Source organism: Propithecus coquereli, unplaced genomic scaffold, assembly GCF_000956105.1.
Source record: "Propithecus coquereli isolate 6110/MARCELLA unplaced genomic scaffold, Pcoq_1.0 Scaffold156, whole genome shotgun sequence".
In the NCBI taxonomy this organism is placed as follows: domain Eukaryota; kingdom Metazoa; phylum Chordata; class Mammalia; order Primates; family Indriidae; genus Propithecus; species Propithecus coquereli.
Genome location: NW_012140080.1, coordinates 7,177,116 through 7,204,551, shown reverse-complemented (window position 1 = coordinate 7,204,551; position 27,436 = coordinate 7,177,116). Strand labels below are relative to the sequence as shown.

Here is a 27,436-nt window from a genome sequence, read left to right as displayed (position 1 = left end):
CTCTGCTCCTCCCCAGCCCCACCCTGCCGAGTCTCCCAAGCCCTCTTCACATGACAGGAGTTCTCATCCTCTCCTGGTCCCGGCAAACACCGCAATCCTGGGCCCATTCCAAGCAGATGGCTGGTGTTTAGACAGAGAATTCCAGAGATGTCAGGGCTATATACAAATCATCTAGTCTTATTGCACATTTTATGGATTCGAGAACAGAGGGTCAGAGAGGGATGGGTTTTACCTAGACCTCAGGCTGCCACCCCTCCCCACGGCCTGTGACCGTGAAGGCCAGAACCTCCTGGAACATTCAGAATGTATCAGGAGACACATGTTCACAAGACTGGCAAAAATTCATTCTCACAGAAAAACCAACCAACAAACTGGAACCCGGAACCTCTGTGAGGATGCAGGCCCAGGGCTCAGGAAGCAGCATGGTGCATGGGGTTCAGGGTTGATTTTGTTTTTGCTATTGTGTGATGTCGTCTCTACAAAGTCTAAGTTTCTTCTTCCACAGTGAGCAGACCTGCTGGTGGGGAAATGGTTAGTGCATGGGGTCCGTCCCAAGGGGACTGCTCTTCGGATCTGGAGGAGGCAGCCTGCCCCAGCCGGGTACCCGTGGCTGGTCTATGCATCATGCCCACGGCACCTGTTCAACTGTCCGTGGCCCGATCCTTCCAGTGCCCCAGCCTCCACTGTGGTATCCAAATGGAGGAGACAGAAATTCTGTTTCTAAGAAATGGAAAACGAACGGCATTCCCCCCAAACACACACACACCCCAAAACCTTAGATAATGCACACAATGATGCATGCCCTTTTGCCTGCCTTAGCTTTGAACTGGAAAGTTACAAAGCCTGGAAAAACATTAGAAGTTTCCTCATCTCACAAATGGGGAATCTGAGGCCCAGACAGGGAGCATCGTGTCCATGGACACCACAGTCTGAGCCCCCCGGAGCAGATTCTAGGCCTCTGAATCCCAGGCCCCCTAGAAGTGTCCAAAGTGCAAGATGGGCAGGGGACACTTGTTTAGGTGATACACCTGGCTCCTGGCACAGGTGGAAGGGCCACTGCACACCCCAGGGTCAGTCCAAGTCACCAACTGTGCCAGGGAAAGGGCAGGTAGCTCCTTTCTCTCTCTGGCCTTGCCAAAGACTCAGGGACTGACTTTACTGGCCAAGAACACAAGGCTCCTCTCTAAATTACAACTAGAGCCCGCTCCAGTCACTCTGCAGGCCTCTGCAAAAGCATTTTCCCTCATCCCCCAGGCCCCTTCTTCTTCATAAAACCAAGCGAAGCAACATTCCTGTCCACCCAGATTCCCCAAGCATTCCAGAACATGATCATGGAACAAGTCCGCAAACACACTTGGACAGGAACAACACCGAGCTGACATGGAATGAACTGGGCCCGCACAGGGGCCAGGCACTCCAGCACTTTCCTCTCCTCCTCAACGTGGCACTGTCCTATTTTGCATTCTTAGGCTGTAGCTGTGCGACTTGCGGCTGGGGAGTCAGGATGGGTGCTGGGGAGCAGCCACCCCATCGGCAGCAGCTTCTGCTGGTGGGCATGGTGGGTGTGGCTTCTCCTCCAGACACCCTAGCAGCCCATGGTGACTCAAGGTTAAGGGCACACAGAGGGAAGTCTTTGCAGAGGTCTCAGAAAGATTTCAATAGTTGAGTCCAGGCCCAAGGAGCTGGTGTCTGGGGCTCCTCCTCATCGCGGGGATGGGGACGGGGGCTGCCCTGGGCCCCAGACTTGGGTGCGTGGAGGTGGAAAGGGCTTCAGGATTCGCTGACATTGCAGGCAGGCGGCTGGTTCGTCCTAGTCATGGCTTTGACTTAGGGGGAAATGGGCTCGTGGGGGCTTAGGGTCTTTCTGTGGTGGGCATAGTTGGGGAGCAGCTTCTCTGGGGCATCTAGTGGAGGCAGGAGGGACCGAGGGGAGGCCACAAGATGAGCCCTGCCCATCTTGAATTGGCGGTAAAATAATGGAGACGGTGAAGGTCTTCCATGGGTCTCCCAAACTCGTTCCATCTCCTTCACAATCACGTCCACATTTCTGGCTCTCAGCTCTTCTTGGATCAAATGAAAAGCACCAGAACTTTCCCTGACTCGCAGCCCCCCCACCCAAACCGAAGTCTCTGACTGGAAGAGCCTTGGAGCTGTCCCACTGCCCTGGGATCCAGGAGCTGAGCACCTGGACACCAAGATGCCAGGTGGCCAGTGGGGAGCCTCTGAAGGGTGTTCTGGCCACCAGAGCTGGACCTCTGGTGGGCCTCGGGGACTGGGCCCAGACCTGGAAGGGCCCCACGGTGGTGTGCAGACTCGGGAGTCCATATCTAAAGTCACACAATGCCGGGGCTGTTGGGGCAGGCACCACCCCAGCCTCCCAAAGTAAGGTCTCTTCAGCCTTAGCTCACAAGGCCTCATGCCTGGGGTCAGGCCATCACTGAGGCTGGCCGAGACGCAGTGGGGTGGAGCTGAGGCCCGGCTTGAGGGGAGCAGGGACATGGGGACAAAGGGGAAGGAATGGTACAACTTTCCCAAAGTTGAGGAATATTTACATGTCTGGGTCAGGGCCCAGGGGACCATGGTGGGTGGGGCCAGTACCAAAACGGGGAGGGGCAATACAGTCTGCCCCGCCTCCTTCCTCCCCCTGACAGCCAAGCTTCCAGTCCAGGGCCCGCCCAAGGGGAGGGAGAGGTGCGAACATGCGTGGGCCGGCAGCTGCCCACGGCCCCAGCCTGTGGATGCAGGACAGGAGGAGGGGAGGGAGGCTCAGGTGGCCAGGTTGTCGGCTGGGAGGCCAGACATGCGGATCTGGGAGCTGCTCTTGCTCAGGATGGAGAGCTGGGTGCCCCCATTCACCCCACTGCTGGCCAGGGACGGGTGTCGGTGCTTGAAGTCCACGGCAAAGTAGCGGTTCACCTTCCAGCTCCGCCACTTCCGCTTGATCTCCGCCTGCACCTGCAGGGAGCAACTTGGGCGGTCACTTCTGGGTGGACATCTCTCCAGCCTCCAAGCCCTGCCCTGGCCCTTCCCAGCCTGGCACTGCCACCTCCAGCACGCTCCCTACTGCCGTGTCACAGCCTGTAGTCCTTGAGGTCTCTAGAGGGGCTTCTACCAGCTGTAGGCAGGAATGCCTCTGGGAGCTGACCTGAACAGCCCTTTCCCCCTCGCTATCACTGAGCAAGGCCCGTTAAGGGCCTCCTGTTATCTGTGGGCCAGTCGGAGACTAGTCTATCAACTCTCTCAGCAAACCTTTAACAAGCAGGCAGGTCAGGGGAAGGATGTGTGAAGTCATCTGAGGAGCTCAGAAACCTCCAGATGCCCAGAACATACCCCAGAACAATTACATCAAAATCTCTGAGCAAGAACCAGACATCTGTATTTTTTAAAGTTTCCCAGGTGATTCCACTGTGCAGTAGGGTTGAGAATCACTAAATAATGCACTCTCTGGGATAACACCCCCAAGCAGCTCTTAGCATGGTAAGTAGGGGCCATGCCTAGTCTCAGCCTCCACACGCCTTCTCAGCCGAGCTCCTTTGTGCAGTGTACAAACTGCACAACCGGAAGGGGCACCCGCACCCACTCTCTCCAGTTCTAGCTCCCACTTCCACCACAGGCTCTGGACAAGCTACACATAATCCCATTTCTTGGCTCTCCCAGCCGCTGCCTCCATGGCCCTCTCTGCCTCTCCTTATCTGTCCTAATCTGACCCTTCTATAGGTTGTCTGTGTTGGTCACCACAGAACCCAATCTTCTTGTTTCTTGGATGCAAAAAAGGGGAGGAGCCTGCCAAGGTCACGAGGTCATGCAGCGAAGGCCCCAGTGCTGGTGTAATGATAACTGCCCACTCTCAAACCCATCCCACCCATCCTGTCCCCACCCTGGCACTGGCACCTCTATCCTGGGCCCTGCTCAAGAGCATCACACCAACAGGATAGAGAGGGAGCCCCCAAACCACAGTTCTGGAAATGGAGGATTACTAGAAGTTTCCAGGGCTCTCCCTTCCAAATCCTCAGTCCCCATTCTACCAGGGGACATTCTGGGCCACAGGGGGCAGTACTGAAGGCCGGGCAGCTCCTGGCTCAGCAGCTCTGCCCAGCACAGCTGCGTGTCCTGTACGTGCAATGTCCCATGCCTTGCCCTTCCTCACTGTCACCTCCTCCTCACTAAGGAGCGACCTGCAGACAGAGCCCTCCTGGGGAGATCTGTGCTCAGCAGAGCTGATGCCTTTACCAGGTGGAGCTCTGCTCTTCAGGTGAAGCCTTCGCTGCACAGCTGGCCAAGTGGGAGAGATTCTGGCCCAGGGGGGAGGGTGTCAGGAGACCCTGGTACCACCCGATGCTGCCAGCCATGTGACCAGCCCCCTCCTCTCGTGCTGGTAGCCTGGCAGAGCCCTGGCCTGGGGGCTCAGCCCTGTGAGGCCAGCAAGCCCCACCTGCACTGCTGTGAGAGCCAGAGAGCCAGGGCCTTACCTCCCCATTCAGAAAACAGTAGAGAACAGCCACCACGAAGCCCTGTGGAGAGAGGAAGAATCAACCTGAGAATGCTGTATGGGACACAGGAAGCAGAAAAATACCGTGACCTGGATGGGGCACCTGCCCAGGGACCTGGGGTGAGATGGGACAAGCTCTGCTCCAAGACAGGCACACCCAAGAAGCCAAGCAGCTGGAGGGCAAGTCCTCTCCCAGTGACACACTGTGGCTTAGGATCTCACATGCCCTTAGTCAAACCCTTCCCATTCCCCAAAGGCCGGCTGTATCCTACTTCCTACAAGAAGCCTTCCCTGAATGTTCTAGAATGTTCTCTGGGCTCCCAATGTGCCAGGAGGCCCCTGAGGGCAGGACACCTTCAGGACAGAACAGACCTTCACCTCCCCAGGCTGCCCTTCCCTGGCCACCTTCACCTCCCCACGCTGCCCTCGCCTGGCCAGGACCGTGGCACACAGCAGTGCAGACCACGGCAGAGGATGTGTTCAGCTACTCTACGTATATTCTTCACAGCTTCACCAAACAAAGCAGCATTTTCCTAAATGTTGCACATCAGTTCTTTGCAATCCCTATGCCCTGAGCTGTCATCTGAAGGGACCAGAGGAATGATGGCTTAAGGCCCCCAGAATTCGCCAGTGAGCAGAGACAGGAGCCCTGGGCTCTGACTCCCAGGCAGGGTTTGTCCATACAACTCCCAGCCTCTCAGGCTAAGAACCTGATTCAGGTGAAACAGCCTTGAATTAAAACGGGTGCAGGGGGAAAGTCAAATCAAATGTGCAGCGTAACTTTCTGATCATCAGGATCAAATCCTAATTTAAGCAGCTGGCTTAAGGAGAGGTGCTCTGTCAAGGGAGCCACCCTGCCTTCACGGGCCCACTGCTGCTCCTGTCCGCTCGTGTCCTCACTGTGGTGCACCCAGCCCTGCGCTCACTCCCTACAGCCCCACGCACCCCCTCCTTCAGGCACAGAGGTCAGAAGGGCACAGATGCCCTTCACCCTCTCATCCCCTCACTCGCTCACACACCTGTCTAGCTCACTCAGCTCCCTGTGGCCAGGTCCTGTGCTGGGCACCCTGATTCGGGTAAGATGATTCCATCCCTCACGGGTGCATGGACTAGCAGGATAAAGTCAGGATGTGGACAAACCAGGCTATCGAGGCCACTCCACCTGCGCCCCAGGTTGATGGGGAGCTGCCACCTCAGATCACCTGGGGGGCCCGGCTTAGGACACCCGGTGCAGCGATGGCCAGACACTGGGGTGTCTCACAGGAGCCCAGTGGGAGACAGCTGGCAGGGCTCTCGCCGCTTGCTTCCACTCCAGTGCTCTTACTTCAGAGACAGAAAGAGCAAGGCCCCGAGTTTAGGTTAAAGAGACCCAGAACCACCGGCAGGGGAGAGGCCAGGGCCCTGGCTCTGGGTGAACTCTGACCTCCACACGTGCCATGCCTACCTGGAAGGAGCCCAGCCCCAGTTCAAACACGAGTCTTTCCCTCTTGCTGAAGTTCTCTGGGGAGAAGGCGAATACCGTGTAGTGGATTCCGAACAGTGGGATGAGCAGCAGGGTGGACCGGGCCAGCCGTCTGTCGAGAGAAAGCAAGATATCTGCTCTGGGCGCTGCCAGGGCTTGGGGCCAGAGCCATGGAGGGCAGAGAGCTCGGCCCCAGCCCCTACGTCCCTACCCCCAGAGCTGGGGCCCTGTCACAGACCCCTCAGCATTCTCTCCCAGCACAAGCGGCCTGGGAGAGATGGTGGCCAACAAGAGCCTGGGCCTCCAGGACTCCCCAGGATATTGTGGGGAGTCTGCAGGGCGCCCAGTCGATGTCCTGCAGAACCACTGAAAACACGCATGTTGATTTACAGGGACCCCTTGTGTGATGCACAAAACCCTCAGGGAAAGCGAAGTCCAGGCAAAACACAGGGTCAGGATTCAGAAGGCCCGAGGGAAGTGAGGGGAGCTCGAGCGAAGCAAACATCCTCCTGCTCTAGAAGGAAGCTCCTGTGCCCGCAAAGAGCAGCCCCCAAAGGGCGCAGAGACGTCGCTTTCCTGAGTCTGGGACTAACTGGAGACAGTCACCAAAAGTGATGGGAGCTGCTGCTGACAGGGAGCAGGGGAGGGCACAGGGGTGGAACACAGGAGGGACTTGGGAGGGATTCTAGGAAGGACTTACTGACTTAGGCAATCTCCAGCTGGGCAGGAGAAGCCTTCTGTCCAGGAAACTGAGTCAAAGGCAGAGGAGCATGCCTGCTCTGAGGCGGGACAGGCAGGGGAGAAAAGGCCAAAGGGCCCACGCTCCCCGAGGCAGCTCCCCCAGGGCTTCCTGCCTGCCACTGGCCCCTGGGCCAACCGTGGGGTGGGGCTGTGTTCTGAAGGTTCAGGGGCACAGGGGCCCACTTCCGGACCCTGAGGGTGTGTGCACTTGGGGGTTCTGTTCTATGGGGCGGGGTGGGGTGCTCCTGGGGTCCTCCCAGAGTGGGACCCCAACTCCGCCCAGCCCTGCCCTGCAAATGCGGTCTGCCCCTCAGTGTCTCCCTCCCTCTGCCCCACCCAGCATTTCTGGGAGAGAATGTTCTGCTGGACGTGGGCGCTCTGGGTCTCTAGGGAAGCTGAACCCACGGAGTCTGGGTGAGGCCCTGGCTGCCCCGCTCCTCCTCAGAGAGGAGAGGTAAGGATGGAGGCCAGAGAAGATGAAAGAGGAGGGAAGGGGACATGGGGGAAGGAAGAGGAGCCTGAAGAGACCTTCAGGTGGGGGAAGCTCAGCAGGAAAGGAGAGGCCTGGCGTGTGGGGGGCCTGCCTGTTCCCTCCCTGCTCACAGGCAGCAAGTGCCACAGGCCCCGGAGTCCCCAGACCAGAGCAGGGGCCGACGGGATTTGAGCAGGTCCCTGTTCTCAGCCCAGCTGTGGAGCGGAGGGGCCGACCCTCTCAGCCTTCCTCTGTTCTGTCGGCCTCTGGCCGTGGCTCCAGGAAGGCAGGGGCAGAGCCTCCTCTGCCCTGTAGCCTTCCGTGGCCAGCACTCGCCCCGCACGGAGCTGACGTTCAGAAGCTGCCTGCTCCATGAGGGAGTCCGTGGGCTGCGCAGGCCCCTTGGCGTGCTCAAAGGTGAGTACCTCCCAGGGGCTCGGGGCTTGCTCGGCCCTGGGTGTCCAGTGCCTGGCACCAGAAGGCAGCAGTGTTTGCAGCACGAATGAAAGTGGCCAGAAACACACACACATGGACATCTTGGGGACTCCTCGGTGGCCCTACCTGTAAGACCTGTGCTTTAAAAGAGATGTTTACCAAAGGCACCTGGGAAGGGAAGCCAGCCCTGGAACATGCCTGCAGCCCCTGTCCTCCTCCTTCTGGCCCCCTTCCTACAAAAAGGTCTGTTTCCAGGTACTTGTCCCCTCAGTCTGAAAAGGGCCCTGGAAACCGAGAGGTCAAACCTCTCCAGCTTCCATGGTGGCACGAGACGGGTTCGGTTCACAGTGAGAGGAACAGCAGCCTTTCAGGCACGGGCTCAGCCCGCCCCAGAGCCGGGGCGGGCACATGACGACAGTGAGGCAGCCCACGGTGCAGCCCAAGGGCAACACCTTCCTCCCCAGCAGCCCTGCACAGCCTGGCACAGTCAGGGACCCCTGCCAGGGACCCAGGGCACTTTGGTGGCCCCTCTGGCAGACAGAGCAGTGAGGACAAACAAGGAGGTCTCTAGAGACCAGGCCTCTGGGACTTCTGTCTTTCCCAGCTGGGATGGGAGCATAAGATATGAGCCCCACACTATGATTGGATTAACCCAGAGAGACCGTGACACAGGGCCTAGGCCTCTGTCCTCTTGCCCTGAGGAGCCACCAACGGGCAGAAGAGTCCTAAAATACCAAGAGCTTCCAGCGCCAGAGCTGCCCCAATCACCGTGGGCCGCCCGGGGGTCAGTGGCATGCTCACTGGAAGAGATGTCCAAGCTGACGCTGATATTCTAGTCAGAGACATCTTGGGGCACAGTGCTTAGGGCGCCCTGGGTTCAAACCCTTGCTCTCTCTCTGCTTCAGTTTTCTCATCTATAAAATGGAGATAATATTAATACCATGACCCACCTCATAGGGTTGTCGTGCGGATTAAGTGAGTTAATGCTGACTCGCACATAAAGTGCTGCAGACATTGAAGTGAGGTTCCCTGCCGTGTGCAGGGGGACAGTCGATGTGAACTTAAACTCTAAGACTCTTAGAAGTAATTCAGCATTTGCAAAGGCCGAAGCCCAGAGAGGTGGGGGACTGGGCAAGGCTACACATGAGGTGGCAGCAGCAGAGACAGCAGAGCTGCTTCCTGGTCAGCGAGGGCCAAGCCCCAGGCGCTCCCACGATGGCCACAGCCCCGTCCCCATGCCCTGCCCTGCCCTCCCCCACAAGGCTGCAGAGAACTCACAAGACACACAGAGGTCAACATGCAACAGCCAGGAATGGGGAACAGGGCGGGGCTGGGAGGCACAGGCTGGCTCTCCACTCTCCTCCAGCAGCGGCGGCAGCATGCGTCCCCCTCCCCTCCAGGACTCCGGGCCACAGCCACGGCCAGGCACACTTACAGAGTAATGGTGGACAGTTCTGACATCTTGCAAGAGTGCTGCTGAGCGCGCTGTGGCTTGCAGTAGCATTTCTGCACGCAGCTGCTGGGTGTGACAAGATTAGCACTTCTGTCAGCTGGGGGCTTCGGGCAGTGAAGAGACTGAGGTGGGGCACAGGGCAACCCAGATCACAGGGAGGGCGGAGGACAGAGGGGGTGGACACAGGGCCAGGGCAGTGGAGGAGAATGAGGAAGCCGAGGGCTGAGACATGGGCAGCTCTGGACAGAGAAATGTGTGCCTACACGTGGGCATGTGTGTGCACGGCCACACGCGCGCGCACGCCAAGCGCTCACGCTGGGACCGCTTAGGGGGAAGGCGTGTGTTCCGAAGGCGGGCGGGGCCCGGGCTGGGTCTCGCACAGGAAGCCAGTGGCTCCTCCAGAGTCAGCTCCAAGTTCGGAGCACGGCCTTGTCAAGGTCACTCAGCGAGACTGTGGACCTCGCCCACTGCCTTGAAGCAGGCCCGTGCTGGGCGTGGCTGTGAAGGTCGACTTGGGGTCCACCGGTCCCCTTCCCTCCCATACCCCTCTGCTCACGGCTTCCTCTCGCCGCACAGCGCCCCATATGGCAGCATCGGCACACACAGGGGAGCAGAGCTAGGTTGAATTAAGTGGATTGTTAATTCGTCCAGACCTGCACTATCCAATATGATAGCCACTCCCATATGTGGTTATTTGAATTAAAATGAACCAAATTAAAAATCCACTTCCTCAGTTGTCCTGGCCACATGTTAAGAGCTCAGTCACATGTAGGCAGTGGTTACCATATCTGGCATTTCTGTCAGTGTGGAGCATTCTGTTGGACAGCGCCGGGTGGGACTTCTTGATAAAAGTTCAACAGACAGGGGCTGGGGCTGAGAGGAGCACACTGGGTCCTGCCCATGGCCTGCAGAGAGAAGTCACCTCAAGGAGGTCTAGCGCTGCATTCCGTGGGCGGGCCCAGGGCTTCCATCTCTCAGAGAGGTCTCGGGCTGCATCTCCACCTCTCTAGCCCTTCCTGGCCCTGCTTGTGCTTGGACTGGCACAACCATGGACACTTCCTTCTGTGACAGATGGATTAAAAGCTGTGTTATCCTGTCACCCTGCAAAAGAGACGTTACTTCATCTCCTCGGGTGCTACCTGGTGCTGAGGCTCCGGGTACTGGCCAGTGAATTAATAAATTGCATGAGGCAAATAAGGACAGAAACATACACACAACAGACCAGACCTTGGCATTAACGGATCTGCCTCTCTCTGGTGCTCCCGGCTCTTTGACAGTGAGTCTGAAGTACCTGCTGGGTGGTCACACGTCGTTTTGCTGAGGCAGGAAGTTGTATTAATATTACACACTTCCAAGATGGGGTAAGCCCAGGCTTGCCCGGCATCTGTGCCTTGTGGGGCTTGGGGTTCTCATTTAATAAACAGCTTCTTCTAATTCCCACCACACTTCCGGGTGGGCGGGGTGGGGGGGCATTTTCCAGAACGGGAAGGCTGAGGCTGGGTTTGATGCTTTGCTACTCAAGCCGTGGTCCTGGGACCATCAGCGCCAGCATCACCTGAGAGCTTCTGAGAAATGCAGATTCTCAAGTGCCACCCCAGGCCCTGGCTTGGAATCTGCATTTTAACGAGATCCCCAGGGGCTCTAGGTGCAAAGCTTTAGAAGCACTGTTATGGGGTATTTGTGTATCGGAGAAGGTTCATGAGTCCTCAGTGAATGCCAAAGGTCTGCTTTATACACATACAAAGAGACAGACAGACTCAAATAAGCATGTTTTTCTCAATACTTAAAAGAGCTTAACTGAGTATACAGGAAAGGTAGCTATTCCAGTCTTCAAATTTAACATCTACCTTGCCCATACTGAAAGGTTGGTTAGTCTCTCCGACGACCAGTGTCCCTCACACCTTGGTCTGGGGAACTGCAGAAACCAGGGTCCAGGAGACCCCCAACTTCAGCCGATGCTTCCTATGCACCAAGCTTAAACCCCCACCCCGAATTCTAAAGCTTCAGCTGTTCTCCTCTGCAAACCCTCTTTCTTTAGTTCCAAAACTGTCCTTGCCCTTCTTGGCCCCTAGATGTTTCTAAAGTAAACACAGACTCCCCTGAATTTTTTTAAGAGATTTTTTGAGAGTATCCGAAGACCACTTAGTGACACGTTAGCTGGGAATTCTGCACCTGGTGCAGGTGTGTGGCTCGACAGGGAGGGAGCGGAGGCAGGTCAAAGGGAAGTGCAGGGGGGCTGACCCTGGGGGGCTCTCAGGGGACATGGGTCTAGGGGAAAGGCCTTCTCCAAAGCTTCAATGACTCCATACAAAAGGACTGTCTGAAAACAAAGAGAACAGGGTGGTGGCAGAAAAGCCAGAGACAAGGGTGGGAGAAAGAAAGAGATGTCAGAATCTCTGAAAAGTAGGACAATTAGTGAAAAGGGAAAAGGAATTTAATCAAGAGGAAGAGATGAGCCTAGGCTGGCTGGTGAGATAAATTCTGAGTTGGAGCCAAGGGAGGATAAGAAACTCAGATGAAGGTGCTGGGTGGGGCCTGTCTGGAGAGCAGCGGCAGCCTGAATCAGAAGGCAGGAGACCCCATCGAGGGGGAAGGCCCAGGCCCAGGGATGCCAGCTGGGGAGGCTCGGCCTGCAGGCCTGCCTCTGCCATACGCCACTGTGTCCACAGGAAGGTCCCAGCTATTTCCAGGTCTCAGCACCCACATCTATCACCCAGGGAGCCAGCACACGGTTTCTATGGTGGCCTTTGTATGCGGGGCTGTGTGGGCTGCAGCCCCAGGAAACGCCCAGCAGGACACTAGACAGACACCTGAGGTGGGGGGTAGCAGGCAGCACCCCTGTCTTCTTCATCTCTATGACCCCAGGGATCAGCACAGAGCCGGATTCTGGTGGTCCACAGAATGAGGGGGACTCCACAGGGTCCCTCCTGATGCTAAGATGCCGTGCACACCCAGAACCCCACCCAGTCCCCAGGAAGTGCTCCCCACCACGCTGGCACCCCAGCTAGCCCAGCTCAGCAGATCTTGGAGCTTCCCTGCCCACTACACCTCTTTCCTGGCTACGAGGCTGAGCCAACCCTCCGTACTCCCTGCCAGCCTGGAAGGGCCCAGCGGGGAAGTTGGGGCACCTGAGCTCAAGGCTTTGTTTGGCCACTGACTTGCTGGGCGATCTTAGGTGACTCCACTTTCCTTCTCTGGACCTCAGTTTCTACATCTGAAAAATGAGCTAACAATTCAATTCCCTGTTGCTGACCCCTACCAGGAACTGTGAGGATCCGGTGCTCCCGGGCAAGGCAGGAGGTGCTTTGGAAGTGGAAGATGGAGCCCAGGTGAACCTGAAGCCTCTGGCTATGGGGGGAAGTCCCTGGGCTGAAAGCTTCCTGGCTGCACTTCTGCCCAGCCTCGGCAGAACCTGTCTTCAGAGGGGTGTGCCATCCTCCCCTGTGGGGCCGAGGAGAACCTGATAGGGGTGCAGATGGGTTCCCTCCTCCACCCCAGCCCTGGGACGCAGCTTCCGATGCCCATATCCTGCTGGTGAGGGGAGGCCACTGGGAACAAGACACGGTTCACTCCAGGGCGGGGGCTGAGGCTCTCCCCACACAGTCAGGGTCTCCCCTGGAAACCTCGCCCCTCCTCTTTCTGAACCAGCTGGCTGCTCACAGAAGTAAACTCTGGTCCCCAGGCAAAGGCAGGCTACGCCTGCTCCAGGCTGAATGCTGACCCTAGACCAGGACCCTAACCCCTGCCCCAGACCAAATCGACCCTAAGTGCATGCTGAGCCTGGACCCAGTCCCTGCCTCCCTCCCTGGCCACTGCCCAAGTCCTGACCCAGCCACTCATTCTGCCAGGAGCACCAGGTCTGAGAGTGCGGGCGGCTCAGAGCAACCGTCCTCCTGCAGGGGCCCCAGACCCCAACAGGCCCTTCTGAGCCTGGGTCAAGAGCGCCGTCTCGGTCTACAGAGGACAAACCCTTGTCATCTGAGTACCTGGAACCAACCTACAGGAAAGGGAGTGAATGCTGGTCTGAGGGCACAGGCAGGGGGTCCTCTTGGGCTTTCTTGGGGGCTCCCGAGCTTAAAATTGTTCTGGAAACAGAGGAAAAAAATCAGACAGCTGTTGTGGGCAGACCTCAAGGGGCTTTTCAGCCCCACACAGAACTCTGGTGCCCAGGGAAACTCAGGCACAGCCCTGGAATCTCCCTCTCCCACCAGCCCAGCCCTCTCCACCACCCCCTGCCCAGCATTCTCCCCTCCTCCCAGCGCAGCCACCTCCCAGCTCTAAGCCAGCTCCTGTTCTGAGCACTCTGGCGTGGGGGCACTTTTATACTAGGCTGGAACCCGCAGGGGCCTCTTCTTCCATGAAGCCTTATTTTGTGCCCTTGCTTAACACTCTTTTGCCATCTGCAAATCCCTTGAGGACAGGAATGCGGGTGTAGTTGAGTGTGGAGTGAAGAGCCTGCCTGCGTCAGAGCCACGGCTTTACTCCTTCCTGCTGGACTCACAGCCCTCGTAACCAGCTCCCTTCACCGTAAAACGGGGATTCCAGCTGACAACTGCTTACCTATCTCACCAGACGCACTGGGTGTTTGTGAGCATTAAATGTGCACGGGCCGAGCTGTAAGTGTTTTACGTGCTCTGTAGTCCCTAGCAACAGCAGCAGCTGGATTTTCACTCACATTCACCAACAGGATCTCCTTGACCCTGGAAGCACTCAAAAGCATTGTTGAATTGAATGGGATCGAGCTGACCCCTTGTCCTGTGGCAGCACTCAAGCCCCCTTGGCTTGCAGACCTCATCCACCTGAGTTCTTAATCTCAGGGGCTCAAGACCAGCAGACGTTTAGCTTTCTCTAAAACAAGGATTTGCTGAGATTACAAGGGGATTTTTTACACTATAGAAGTAAACCAACTAGCTGGTTCTTTAAATGTCTTGGATTAATGTGGTACCTAAATGGATAGACCATGCGCTAATTACCAATGGTTCTTATCCAAGCATTAGGAAGGCTTGGCAGGGCTCATGGCTCCTGGTCCACAGAGCCTGTGATTCCTTCCCCTGATATCCTGGGGGTTCTTGCTGCCTGGGGCAGAATGTCTGGGCTGCCAAAGTGTGTTCAGGGTAGAGCAGGGTTCAGTGTCCTTATTTAGCTCAGGATGAGCCCCTGTATGTGTCTCTACCCAGGCAGAGTACCTACCCAGGAAGCTGAAAGGACCTCCCAGAGAAGAAGTCCTGGGGGATCTCAGAAGAAGAAACAGATTCTACCAGAAAGGGAAGGAAACAGAGTCTACTCAAGTGAGAGAGGAGGCAGACTCAGCCACCCACCATCTTCGAACATGGGAGACAACCACTGCTGTAGGAGCCGTCCGCAATCAAGCAGGAGAGACTAAGGCAGACCCAAGGATGCAGTTTCCGACAGTAGACAGGGAGGTGAAGGCAACAGCAGGGCCCCCTTTGTGAACCTTGCTTTGAAGGCAGTAATGACCTCTCTAGGCAGGTTAGGTAGGAGCAGAGGGCTGGCCGCACTGGCCCCCCGTGCAGGGCCTCTGAGACTTTATGACTTACATCGATGAACAATTTTCTACTACATAATACACACATATAAGCAGGGATTGGTAAAAACTTGCAAAAACATGAAAAAAATAAAAGACAATAAGTGAATAGCAAAAAAAAAGTGTCTCTTCCAATGTAATCATTATACAGGCAGAGAAAACATGGCTGGACAACGTGGGAACTGCGCGAAACTCCCACCCCCAGGGGAAGGGCTTCCACAGGGGAGGGACCCAGGCTGAGCAGACAGACAAGGAGGGCAAGCTCCACCTTCTGGGGAAGCTCCAAGGAGCCTGAGGGAAGGATTTGGGATTTGGTCTCCGAGCAATCCCTAGTTCTCTGTAGGAGAATGGCTGGGGGTGTAGGGAAATAACTGTCCTTCTTCTTGTCCACTAGCAGCCATCAGGACTGTGAGCCCCAGGTTGGGGTGTCTGGTGAAGGCAGGACCATGCACCCGATGATGCAGTGATGGCACCTCAGCTCCTTCTAACCTGCTTTCTTCTCAAGGAACCGAGGAAGCAGCACCTACGGCTGCTGCCTTGCCAACAGACAGAACCCAGGGCCTGCCCCTCAGAGTCGGGCAGCACCCATCGGCCCCTCCAGCCAACCACAGGGGACCTTCCTCCCCAGCATCAGAAATGTTCCCATGCCCCACACACCCAGCTGGTCATGCTCCTATTCATGAGGCCAGGAGGGCAAGGTGGAAGGTGCTCTGCCCGATTTCAGAATGGGATAGGCCTGGGACAGGGTGGGACAGGGCAGGCAGGGATAAGCTGTTTAGGACATGACTGAGGAAAAATGCTTCCCGGAAATCAAATGGCCATGGAATGGACAAAGCCCCACGCTCAATGGTAAGAGGCTGCCCTTGAACCCAACAGTCCCAAACAAATCAGATGTTCCTCTGCTCAGGAAGGAGGTAATTAGGGCAGTAGGACCACGTGCCGAGGGCGAGAGGCCCTGAGGGAAGGTGGAGGAGAGAAAGAAGCCCCCTTCCAACACCTGGACCCATGAGAATGTCCACCTGACTTGCTGGTGGAGACTGAGTGACTTCCACAGGTGGGGCCAGGGGGGCACAGCAGGCAACAGAGTATCCAGGGGTGTTCATGAGCTTCCCACAGACCCAGGATCCCTAAAGGAAACCCAACTTCCAACCAAACAAGACCCTAACCACTCTAGGGAATGTGACATTTTTCATCCTGGTTTTCCTGGTGTCACACAGGCTCTGTCAGTCTCTCTGTCTTTCCCCAGCTATGTGACGGCCATGCAGATGAGAAGCTCCTGGGTTGGCGGAAGGCTAAGACGGCAACTCTATTTTAAAGGCACTGTAATCAGAAAGAAATCTTGCAAATGCCCAGGCTAGGTCACCCTTTCAGCAAAGTCCAGGCCTTCTCCTGCCTGTGACCTGAGTGCAGGGCCCACATGGCTGTTGGAAATGACTGTGACATCCACATAATGGTACTTACAAGTAGATGCTGGACTCATTGCCTCCCATATCTGGAGACTGAAGTTTCTGCACAAGGATGACGATGATGCCAATGAAAAGCACAAAGTTTACCTGAGGAGCAAAGAAAAAGCAGGTGGGCACGACTCTGGGCAAAGATTTCTATACCCCTGCCTCTGCATAGGCTATGATTCCCCCACCAGCGCCTTCCCTCCATCCAGTGAAGATCCCATAGAGACTTCTAATCCAAGATGGCAGCACGAACATGCTGGTTAATCTCCCCAGCCTCCCACAGTATCATTGAATTGAAGGAAAAGATAGAAGAAAAAGAATCCCATAGGAGTACTGGGATACAGGAAAGTGTATCATGAGTTAGCCAGAAAAGGGGGCAATTTCTGGAAGAAAAAGAGAAAATGGGATCAGGGTGATAGAAAAACTACAACCCAAAAGGGATAGAGAAGAGGCTATTGCAGAGGTGAGAGCTGTTCCCTGGAGAAATTCCACGTTCAGAGTCCTTGAATACAGGGAACCAGAATGGACAGCCATAAGCATTGCTAATTAAAGGACTGCCTGGGAGTAGCAGCATTTGCCTTCAGAAAAGGATCAGGGACAAAAGCTTTCTAAACAAAGTGGGAAGCTGTGTGAATGGTGAGAAAGGAGGAGGGGGAGCAAATAAATAGAAACAAGGCACAATGAGAGGACGACACATCAACATCCCTGGGATGGAGCAAAAGCAGCCCTTGGAGAACAAAATGGAGAGCCTAAAACTCACTGATTAAAAACTAATAAACAATTAAGCATTCAAATCAAAAACTAGGGAAAGATTATCACAAATTTAACTTATGTAAGAAGGAAATTAATAAAAATAAACATTCATAAGAAGGAAATAGGAAAAACAGGCAACCTGATTAACACAAATAAAGTTTTATTTTTGTTTTTATTTTATTTGTTTTGTTCAAAGACTAATTAGAATGATTAAGAGTGCTCCATGAGGGCAGGATTCGGCCACTTTTGCTCTCTGCTACATGCCCAGTGTCTAATCAGTGTCTGGCATTTAGCTCAGAAAATAGTGCTAACTGCATGTGTCAGCCAATGAAAAAGGAGAAGATACAATTAAACAAATTCGGGAATGAGAAATGGGGCAAGACAACAGATATACATGATATTTTAAATCATAAGAGAAAATTGAACAAAATGGGAAAATAAAAAATAACAAAATCAACTTAAGAAAATATAGAGAATCTAAATAGTGCAATAATCTCAAAAAAATTAAAAAGTAGTCAAAGAGCTATGCAGTCAAAGGCGCCAGGCCCAGATAATTTTATGGACCTGTTTCAGAATAACATTAAGAAATATGTAACTTACACGCTACTTAATTGTTTCAAAGAAAATGAAAAGAAAACCTTCCAGATTACCCATGAGGCTAACAAAATCCTGCTACAAAAATCAAACAAGGACAGACAACAAACACAGACATACACATACATATGTGAGACCACAGAATTTATGAAGAGCAATGCAAAACTTTAAACAAAATATTAACAAATAAAATTGAGCAGTATATTAAAAAAATAAACAGACCATGGTCACAAAAGTTTTATCTCAGAAATGCAAAAAAAAATCTACTAATATTTGTTACAATAATAGATTAAAACAATAGGCTTCCATTATACTCCATAAGATTGGCAAATAGTTCAGTAACAGAAACATCAACAAAGACATGGGGAAATAAGCCCCCTTGTACCTTGCTCACAGAGAGCAATTTGATACCTACGAAAATGTTAAATGTATATATTAATATATCCTTTGTCCCAGAAATTCCACTCTTAGAGATTTATTCTAAAGACATATTCAAACATGTTCAAGGCATGCACAAATATATTCATTATGGCATTGTTCCTAATGAAGAAAAATTGGAATATCATAAATGTCCATCACTAAGGGAATGATCGATCACATGAATGAATGTCTCCAAAACACATTTGATAAAATTCAACACTCATTCCTGATTTAAAAAAAAAAAAAAAAGAATGCACACTGAAACAAGCCAAGAAGAAAAATTCAATGAAGGGTATCTGTTAAAAGCTAAAAAAAACATCATCCCTACAAAAACAAGAAATAAAAGATAAAAATATTGGAAAGGAAAATCAAAAACTATTTTCATTTGAAGACTGTGTCATTTTCTACCTAGAAAATCCATGAGAACCAACTGAAAAGGGATAAAAACTAGTAAGAGAGTTCAGAAATACAACTAAGGAAACAAAAATACACAAAAGCCAAAAGCTTTCCTATATACCAGCAGCAGCCCATTTGAAAATATAATGAAAGAATGATTCCTAGACCCAATAAAAGGCCAAACTGGAAAACCCCTTAGAGGTAAACATAACAAAAGCAAGGAATAAATTTACCAAAAAATTTACTAAAAAATTTACCAAAAATGACTCTATGAGAAAGACCAAAGAAACGCAGAATCACGCCACATGCTTTGAGAGGAAGATCCAATCTTTTATGAAAATCAATTCTCCTCCAAATTAATCTATGATAAATTCAATGCAACTCCTATACAAATCTCAACCAGACTTTTTCTGCAACTTGAGAAGGGTATTCAAAAGTCCACCTGAAAGACTAAATATGCAAGAAAATTTTGAAGAAAAGAATAATAAAGGGGAAATTTGCATACCAGAACCTAAGACAAGGTCATAGTAACTAGCACAAAGGGATATCTTCCATGGGAATAGACAAATAATAGGTTAGTGACGTGGCATAGAAAGTCAAGAACCAAAGATGAGTTTATTGAGTGTTTATAATAAAATAACATTTCAACATAATGAAGAAATGACTCAACAAAAGGACTGGGAGGTGGAATGTCCATCCATTACAAAAAAATAAAATTAGATAAAATTAAGTATCATTTCAGACCAGATAAAAAATAAATTTTCAGCTGGATTAAAGACGTGCAATCCACAAAAGTGTTACAAAACAATTAAGAAAAATATTTGTATATTTTTGGTTGGGAAAGGCCTCTGTAAACAAGAAATAACACTTGGAATTCATAAACAGAAAGTTGATGATCTGATTGTATAAAAGTTATGCAGAAATGGCAATACACCTACAACATATGTAACGAAGGAAGTGCTACTGTCCTTCAAACAGAAAGAAAATGTCATAGAAAAATGAGCAGAAATAAATGGAAATATCCAGAATAAAAACAAATTGTCAATAGATGACTGGAAAAAAAAAATGCTCAGTCACGCTATCAAGATGGAGAAATGCACATTAAAACAATGAGCTGCCATTATCCTCCATAAGACTGTCCAAAGATTTAAATGATTGACATCATAAGTGTAGACAATAATATTGGGAAATGAGCCATCCTTCCCGGGGAGGTAAAAATTGTTAAAGGGTTTTTGCAAGACAATTTGGGATCTGAAATTTTAAATGTACACCCTTTTTGACCTAGCAATTCCACTTCTGGGGGTTTATTCTAAAGAAATATTTTCATGCGCTCAAAATTATGCATAAAACTATTTTTATTTTTTGTACTGAGGAAAAATGGAATATAAACGTCCAACACTAGGGGAACAGCTAAATAATGTATGCATCATGTCACAGAATATAATGCAGCCATGACAAAGAAGGAGGTCCCAAGGACACTCACCATTATAGAGCCAACTACAGGGCCTTTGATCACCCACCACAAAGCCGTGCTGTCATTCATATCCCAGCAGCTGAAAGACAGACAGAGAGAAGAGAGATCATGTTTGGGGGTCAGCCCAGATCCCTGCAGGATGCTGCCCCGCCTAGCTGGGAGTCCAACACGTTCTTCTCCTGCAAGTCCCTGAGGAGGGGCTAGCAACAGGGAGAGGTCCCCGGTGGGCTGCAGACCCCAGTCTGGCCCTGGTTCTGAAATTCCCTTCATTTGAGCCTTGGTTTTTCCCTCTGCTTCCCTCTCAAGGCAAAGAGTGAAGCCCAAGAGTCGGGGTCACCAATGGGCTCCTGGGAAAGGGCCATGTTTCCCCTCCAGACCTATGGCTCTTAGGGTACAACCTCACCCTTAACCTTCTTCCTCCCCTCCCTAAAAGGAAAACAGACAATCAGAGCTGGGCCCAGAAGGGAGGGGCTCAAAAACCTCTTGCATTCTTTCCTGGGGTTGCCAACTGAGACATGGCTGGGTGGGTCACCCGCTTGGGGTCAGGGTTCAAGTGGTTCCCAGGGCTGAGCTGCAGGCCAGGCCTGGCGCTGGATGGTTTCTTGGGGGCAGGCCATGTGAAATCAGGACAGCCACTGACAACCCCTCTGTAAGAACCTACTCTGTGCTCTGGCCCTGACTCTCAGGTATGTACTCACCCTGTGTCATCGAAGTAGAACCTTAGTGTAGCCCACACTGTCACACACACAGTTGGGGTCCCTGAGAAGGCAAGAAAAGGAGGCCTGTTATAACAGGGAAACCAACAAGCCCAGTGTTCTCCTCAGACTTGGAGCTCCCAGGTGCCATCACCCCGCTCCAAGACTCAGAGTTCCAGGGTATCCTAAGTGTTCCTCATACCCAGCCTCCTGGGGGTCTCTGTCACCCCCCAGGACTAGCTTGCCTCTCAGAAGGACTCCTGGGCATAACTTCTCCCTCCGATGGTGGGAGAGGCATCCTCCAGGCAGGAAGAGCAAGACAGGATCCCAGAAAAGGGTCCCCTAGGCCGTCAGCTTAGGGCAGGGCAGTGCCCCCTCCTCACCTGACAGTCCCTGAAGGTGGAACCAAGGACACACCTGGCCACGAGGCCTGAGCCTGTCCAGGCCACGGCCAGTGACCTACCCCAGCCAATAATGGTGTACCAGTAGAAGTATCTCCTCTCAGGGAAGAAGGTCTCCACCAGCAGGGTGAAGAGGTACAGCCCCTCAATGAACAGCCACAGGTAATTGGACACGACGCAGTAGTGGAAGAAAACCATGACGGCCTTGCACTCCACCTGCAGGGAGAACCGCCAGGGTGCGGAAGGCATGGGCTCCCCTCCCCTCCCTCCCCACACGAATCCCCAAAATCAAGCCTGCCAGGCTACTAGTAACTTCATGGAGATTGTTGAATTTCCATGCAAACCGGGGAGATGCCTCCACCTGCAGGAACACACCTGACCTTTGGGGTGTCAGGCAGGGAGAGCGCATCCCAGGGGGCCGGGAGGAGGGCGCAGGGCCTTGCTGGAAGGAGCCCGCTGGGCCCGCTCGGCTCACTTACAGTGGAGATGGAGCAGTGATTGCTGTCCTGTTCCGCATACAGGATCCAGTCTTTGATGAAGACGGAGATGGCCCTCAGCATGAACGACACGAACAGGTTCATATGGATGAAGTTGCGTGTGCAGTGCAGCTTCCTACACAAGCGGGCCGGAGAAAGAAGCCTTGGACCTCACAGCAATGACCCCGACGCATTTCATACCCTCCATGCTTGCGTGTACTCTGGGCCAAGTCCACGGCTTTATGTCAATGGGCCGCCCCTCGGCCGCCCCGCTTCTTGTCACCTCTCTAAATCCTCACTGACTCCCAGGGCCTGTAGTCTGGCCCTACTACTCCACACAGCCAGACTTGTCCCTCCTGTGGCCTCTCTCCAGCCAGACCAGGAAGATAAAAGCGAGGAATGTAGGTCTCCTGCCCAGCTCTGCTGGCTGTGTGGCCCTGGACAAGTCAGTTGCCCTCTCTGGGGTCAAGTTTCCCTCTGTTACCCTAGGGGTCAGGGAACTGCCTTCCAGGGGCTGCCATTTGGGCTGGGGAGTGGGGAGAGACAGGGCAAGGCCTCTGAGGCCCAGGCCAGCAGAGGTAGGCCGGGCAGAGGCAGGCTGCTCTAGCTTGAATGCTGCTGGGGTCTCACCGGAAGCGACACAGGATGACCATGGCGGTGGTGAGGGTGACGAGAGACGTGCTGTAGCCAACCGTGTAGAGGGCCTTCACGGACAGGTAGTAGTAATCCTGCAGCAGGGCACAGGACATGCAGGGCTCCACGTGGGGCCTGCCCCAGTCTCCCAGGCCAGGATCTGCCCACCCCCAGCCCAGCTCCTCCTCCCTCTCTTCTGCTCCTGCTGATATGACCTCCATCACCCCCTAGCCAGGCTGAGCTGTGTACGCCCCTCCGCACAGTGTCAGCATCCTACAGATGCTCGGTAAATGCTTGTTGAAGGCATGAGCGCTGACCTATGAGAACAGACAGCAGCCTTGGCCTGGAGAAAGGTCTGGGAAGCCCCCTGCTGGGCCCGGAGTCCTGGAAGAGTTGGGGGGGTGGCCAGGGGGGAGACTCAGGAGCACACCAGCTGCTCCTCGGCCCTGCAGAGTGAGTGCATGTCTTGCCCTCTGTGCATCCAGCTTGGGTACCCAGCAGGTGCTCATGGATGCTGCCAAGAAACCTGAGTTTCCTCAGCCCCACCCCACCACTTCTGGGGGCCACGGTGCAGACACTCACCTGGTCCCCAGTCTCAGATTCATAGTCGTCCAACCCACAAGCATCAATGTAATGCGGGTAGGGCTCCGACCAGCCCTCCTCCGTGCAGTTGCGGCTCACCACCCCCATGTCTGCGGTGGAAAGAAAACTCGGTGAGGTGCAGAAATGACTGAAGAGGACCCTGCAACGCTAATGCCAAAATTTCTTCTTAAATGGGAATTCCCAGAAGCCCATACACACAGCTGGGAAGCATGCGGACAGAAGGTTCAAGAAATCAGTGATTGCTGATGGCAGATGAGGTGGGGAGACAGGGACAAGCTGATCTCCTAACCAAAGATGTGGAGACTGCGCTGGCTGCACCAGCATCCCGGCATCCTTCCCCTCTGAAACATTCCCACGTGCTCACCAGGCAAAGGCCTGAGCCCTCCTTGGGCCCTAGATCAGCATTTCTCAAATGTCAATGTGCAGAAACACCACCTAGGAGACTGATCACAAATGCAGATTCCAGGCCCACCCCCAGGGATTCCGTGCGGGTCCTTGCACACCTTGAGTACACAGCTCTAGGTGATGCTTCCTCTCGGAGCTCTGGGCCTCCCAGCAGCAACATGCCACACTTACGGGACACATGCCTTGCTTACATCACAAGGACCAGACCTCCACTGACCTAGGGCCAGATTTTGATTGACTTTAAGGCCATTCCATGGGACACTTGAGGACATGAGGTCAGCCAGTTATTTGCTGGCTGCAGAGGACAGTCTTGGTTCATTTTCGCCTTGCTCGGGGGTGTTTTATTAGCCTTTTATGACAGCTTTTTCATTCTCCCCTCCCCAGATGGTCTGTAAGCGTGGGCCACTGATGTCCAGGGGAGGGGAGGAAGAAAGCAGAACCCCCTTTCTTCCGGCCCAGCCCCTGGGCATGGCCCCAGACTGACGCCTCTTCCCAGACAGGCTTCCTGGGAGTTTACCTGATGTTAGGACACATGGAATGGTTCTTCCCTTCACAGCGTTCAGGACATGATGTAAAACAAGAGACACCTGCAGAAAAGGGGCCCCGGCGCCCACACTGCTGGACAGAATCCTCCCCTCTGTGGCCAAGACCACCTCTGGGGAGCTCGGGAAGGAGGAGGGAGGGCAGTGGGCCGGGGAGAGGTGCAGCAGGAGGCAGAGGCCGTGAGAGGAGATCCCTCCACGCTGCAACCTGGGTCCTCCCCCTCGTGGAGGTGGAAGATCTAAGACCAGTTCTCACCAAATCAGAAACACACTTCCTGAGACTCGGGGAAGCGGCAGAGGGGGCGACCCTGCAAAACAGGAGAGCTCTGCCCACGGTGGCCAGCCTGGTCTCCATCCCTTCCCCAGTGCTGACTTCTATGGCACAGGATAGGAGGAAGGTTGGCAGGCCCCGGGACAGCAGCGAGGCTCGCTTCAGTCCTGCAGTGGATGCCAAACTGTCCCTTCGCCCGGCAAATCTGCCTCAGGCAGCCTCCTTTCAAGTTCCTCTGAACACTTCTTTCAGAAAGTCTGAATGTCGCAGGGGAATCACCGCCTTGGCCAAGTCCCCTCCCCTCCCTGGGTCTCATTTCCTCTCTGCTTTGCCCACATCAGGGTGGTGGGAAGAGGAAAGGGAAGCTTTTTTGAAAAACAATTTTTTTTATAAAGTGTCCTAAATGGAAAAGCCACTTCCTTTCTTTTATTTTCCTTCTTTCGTTTTTGTTTTTTTTTTTCTTTTTATAACACAGTGTGGGCTCGGAGAAGTATAAACCTCTTTGTTTAGAACTGTTCTGTGAATGTGCCACTGCATTGTTCTGATAGAAATCTCCGGAAGATGGAGTGTTCTTGAGATTGTCAAAACCCCGCGGTGACTGTGCCTACTTCCCGAGGCTGCTTTGCCCCAGCCACGGCATAGGTACACAAAACCTCAGGGCAGTGGCTCCCAAAGTGGCTGCCCTCCCCAGGGGAGACCAGGCAGACACGCACATTCCCAGGCCCTGCCCTGGGCCTGTGCAAGCAGAGACTCTGGAAGGGGGCGGTCAAGGAACTTGTGTTTTAACAAGCCCACAAGGTGACTGTGCTACGCAGTTGAAAGTTTGAGAACCGCTGTTCCACATGGAATTCAAAAACTATCAGGGACCATCTAATCCAGGAATCCTTCATGTAAAGTCCACAAAGGGACTTTCAGCCCCTTTTTGGCTGCCCTGAAATTCTACGCACTATGTTCTATCTGCGCGCTTTTCCATGGAGACAATCGGTAGCTTTATTAGAGAAGAAAAATGACCTGCCAAAGATCCCAAAGCCACAGAGGGGCAGAGCCCAGCCTGGACGGGGGTCTCAGAGCTCACACATCAGCAGACGCCCTCCCTCCAACCAGCCCACAGTGGACCCCAGCCTATCCCCTTACCTGAGAGATCCAAGGAGTTACTGTCAGCAAAATCAAACTCACCTGCAAATACAGACATGGACATGTGTCAAAATGCCAGCTTTGTCAACACGCCAGGGTTAGCCACAGTTTGCTCTCCCCCCTGGAAGGCCAAGGCTGCCCGCGGTCTGGAGGAAGTGAGGGGCGGGGTCCTGGCCAAGAGGCAGCAGCACGCACAGCGGCCGCACACCGTTCTGACACGCCGCACCTGCTGAAATCAGTGTCATTTGGTGTGCATTTCTGTGCTGCTCAGGATGGCCCACGACTCAGTCCCCCACCACCAGAGCGCTGCCCAAAGGAAGGGGGGCATCCAGGGTGGGAGGAATGGGAGAAAATGGAACAGTGCAAAAGGATGCTGGACCTTCTCGAGAAAAGAGCAAAGAACGGCGACGTGGGCCCAGAGCTTGTGGTTACTTTTTTGGTGCTTAACCCTTGGCCTTCAAAACTGCTCTTCAACCAAGGGAACCCAGAACCCCAAAGACTTCACCCTCAGACATTTTTCTCCTTCTCTCTCTACTCTTTATTTTCATTTCTACCCTTTTCTTCTGCCGAATCCCCTCCTAGCAATGAGCCCCCATTTCCCCTCTACTTCTCAAAATCCTGTTTCCAAGGCCCAGCTGACATGCCACCTCCTCCAGGAAGGCTCCCCTGATCTCTTTACTATTCTGCCTGCACACTGCATCACTGGGTCTCTTCTGTTCTCTACCTCAGTGTGCATTCCAGCTTCCCAGCCAGCCATCAGGTTTGCCAGCATTGCACGAACTCACACGCACGTTCAGGCCTGTACATAGGCACCTGCATGTGCCTACACGCACGTGTGGCCTTGCTTTCTAACCCCTCTACTGGTGAGTCTCCTCCTCCCAAACAAGCCTGTGAGGGCTATGAGGTTGAGAGCTGTGCCCTGCATCTTCCTGTGGCCCCACCTCCAGGATGGCCGCTGCGGGGAAGGGGGCGGGGAGGAGGGAAGAACCCCATCCCTGCCGAGCCTCTCACTCCATCCCCACCCGGTCCCCACGCCAGAGCCTGGGCTCTCCCGAGGGTAGGCTCCTGCTGGATGGACAGATGGACAGTGGTCTGTCCTCACCAAGGTTCCTCTTACCGATAGTTTCGGTCTCCCAGACTGAAAGAGAGAGAAAGAGAGAGGGAGAGAACGCAGAGATGAGCAGGGGCTGGAGTCGGGGGCTGCTGCCGTGCATCCTGCTCATCACCCCACTCCCCACAGCCCCAAACTCTGGAGAGGGGCTCTGCGTGGGCCCAGAAAACACGAGGACTACAAGCTGGGGACACTGGGGACGTCCACGTCCACCTCCAGAGCAGGAGCGCAGCATTTGAGAGGAGGAGAGAGGTCCGTGCCCCCATATCTCCATAGCCCCAATATCCCGCACAGCTCCAACTACCCCAGCCAGCTACCCGGGAGCCAGGAAATAAAGCAGGAATTCCATTCTCTCCCTTCCAAGTATTAAGGCAAGTCTCACCAATCAAGCTTTGGGAGCAGAGATGCTAAAAGGCCCCGCCTTAATGAACCATTAAGAATCAGAAGTGTAAATAACACCTCCCTTGTGCCATTGCCAGAGGGAGGGAGGGACGGAGTGTGAAGAAAGCTTATCTTCAGGAAATCTTGTTTCCCTGTTGATTCATTTTGCCTTTTGTTGTCGTTATTGAAAAGAAGCAGTCTGGCATGGAATCTGACCCAGAGTAGATGTTCAATAAACTTTAAATAAATGACTGCATGAAAAGAATGTAGGCATGGAGGAAATGATTAAGTTGGTTTCTACAGGAATGAATTAGAAATTGGGGCTGAATCACCGCACTCTGCACCTCTCACCTGCACTTCCCCACCTGTCTCCTTGGGCCTGGCCTGCTCAGGGGCACACCCAGTCCCTAAGCCCTGGTGATGGCAGAGTTCACCCCACCTTCTTCCTGTGCCGGCAGAAGGTCTGGAGGTGGAGGTGTGGCTGGTGGACCCCAGAAAGGAGGAGGGTGGAAGGACGTGGGGTGCATCTTAGACAGAACCCCTTTTTCTGGCCTTGAAGGGGAGCCAGAGATGGGGCCTGGGACCCTAACACATGCCACTCTCTCCCTCCGCCACCTCCTGCAAGCCCCTCTCCCCTCCAGGGCAGAGCCAAGGTTGCTGGAGTTCGAGATGAGAAAGTGAATTTGCCTTTCTCCTCTCAGAGAGGGCAGGGGACTGCAGAAGGCAGGACCCCGTGCTGAAGTGCAGCTTGGAAACTGGCCCCTTCTAGAAGGACATCAGCTTCAGCCTTAGGCCAGTAAAGGAGGAAGTTGAGACCAGGTGACAAGAGACCTGTGCACAGCCACACATGACTCAGACCCCCCTCTGCTCCCCTAAGGCCTCGGTAATGGGTGGATGGTTCTCGGGTGGATGGTTCTCGGTAAACCTCCCGCCTGGAACCAGCCCCACCAGCTCTCCCTGCCTAGCCCCAACCCAGCGCGCTCAGCTTGCTGCCCACCTGCCTTCCTGCCCACGGAGGGTGGGAGCTCACGGGCCTTGGCCAAAAGGCAAGAACCGTCCTAGAAGAGCCCGCCAGATTCTCACCCAAAGGAGCCATCCA

At 53.6% G+C, this 27,436-nt stretch overlaps 1 protein-coding gene across 3 annotated transcripts in view; it reads right to left on the bottom strand.

Annotated features, from left to right (window-relative positions):
- Window positions 1–2,198: 2,198 nt before the first annotated feature.
- The window catches only part of ADCYAP1R1 (adenylate cyclase activating polypeptide 1 (pituitary) receptor type I), a 50,264-nt gene continuing 25,026 nt past the window's right edge, over window positions 2,199–27,436 (bottom strand). The window contains exons 5-17 of one of the 3 annotated variants that reach the window (XM_012640693.1): window positions 25,963–25,983; window positions 24,846–24,887; window positions 22,473–22,582; window positions 21,888–21,985; window positions 21,261–21,393; window positions 20,844–20,997; window positions 20,384–20,444; window positions 19,695–19,764; window positions 16,059–16,150; window positions 9,035–9,118; window positions 5,934–6,063; window positions 4,470–4,511; window positions 2,353–2,955 (exon numbers count right to left, since the gene is read on the bottom strand). In XM_012640693.1, the coding sequence (XP_012496147.1) occupies window positions 2,767–2,955; window positions 4,470–4,511; window positions 5,934–6,063; window positions 9,035–9,118; window positions 16,059–16,150; window positions 19,695–19,764; window positions 20,384–20,444; window positions 20,844–20,997; window positions 21,261–21,393; window positions 21,888–21,985; window positions 22,473–22,582; window positions 24,846–24,887; window positions 25,963–25,983 (1,226 nt within the window). In that variant the 3' untranslated portion in view covers window positions 2,353–2,766. Of the gene's footprint in view, window positions 2,956–4,469; window positions 4,512–5,933; window positions 6,064–9,034; window positions 9,119–16,058; window positions 16,151–19,694; window positions 19,765–20,383; window positions 20,445–20,843; window positions 20,998–21,260; window positions 21,394–21,887; window positions 21,986–22,472; window positions 22,583–24,845; window positions 24,888–25,962; window positions 25,984–27,436 lie in introns of all 3 variants that reach the window. The other 2 variants (XM_012640694.1, XM_012640695.1) reach the window with 2 other exon arrangements.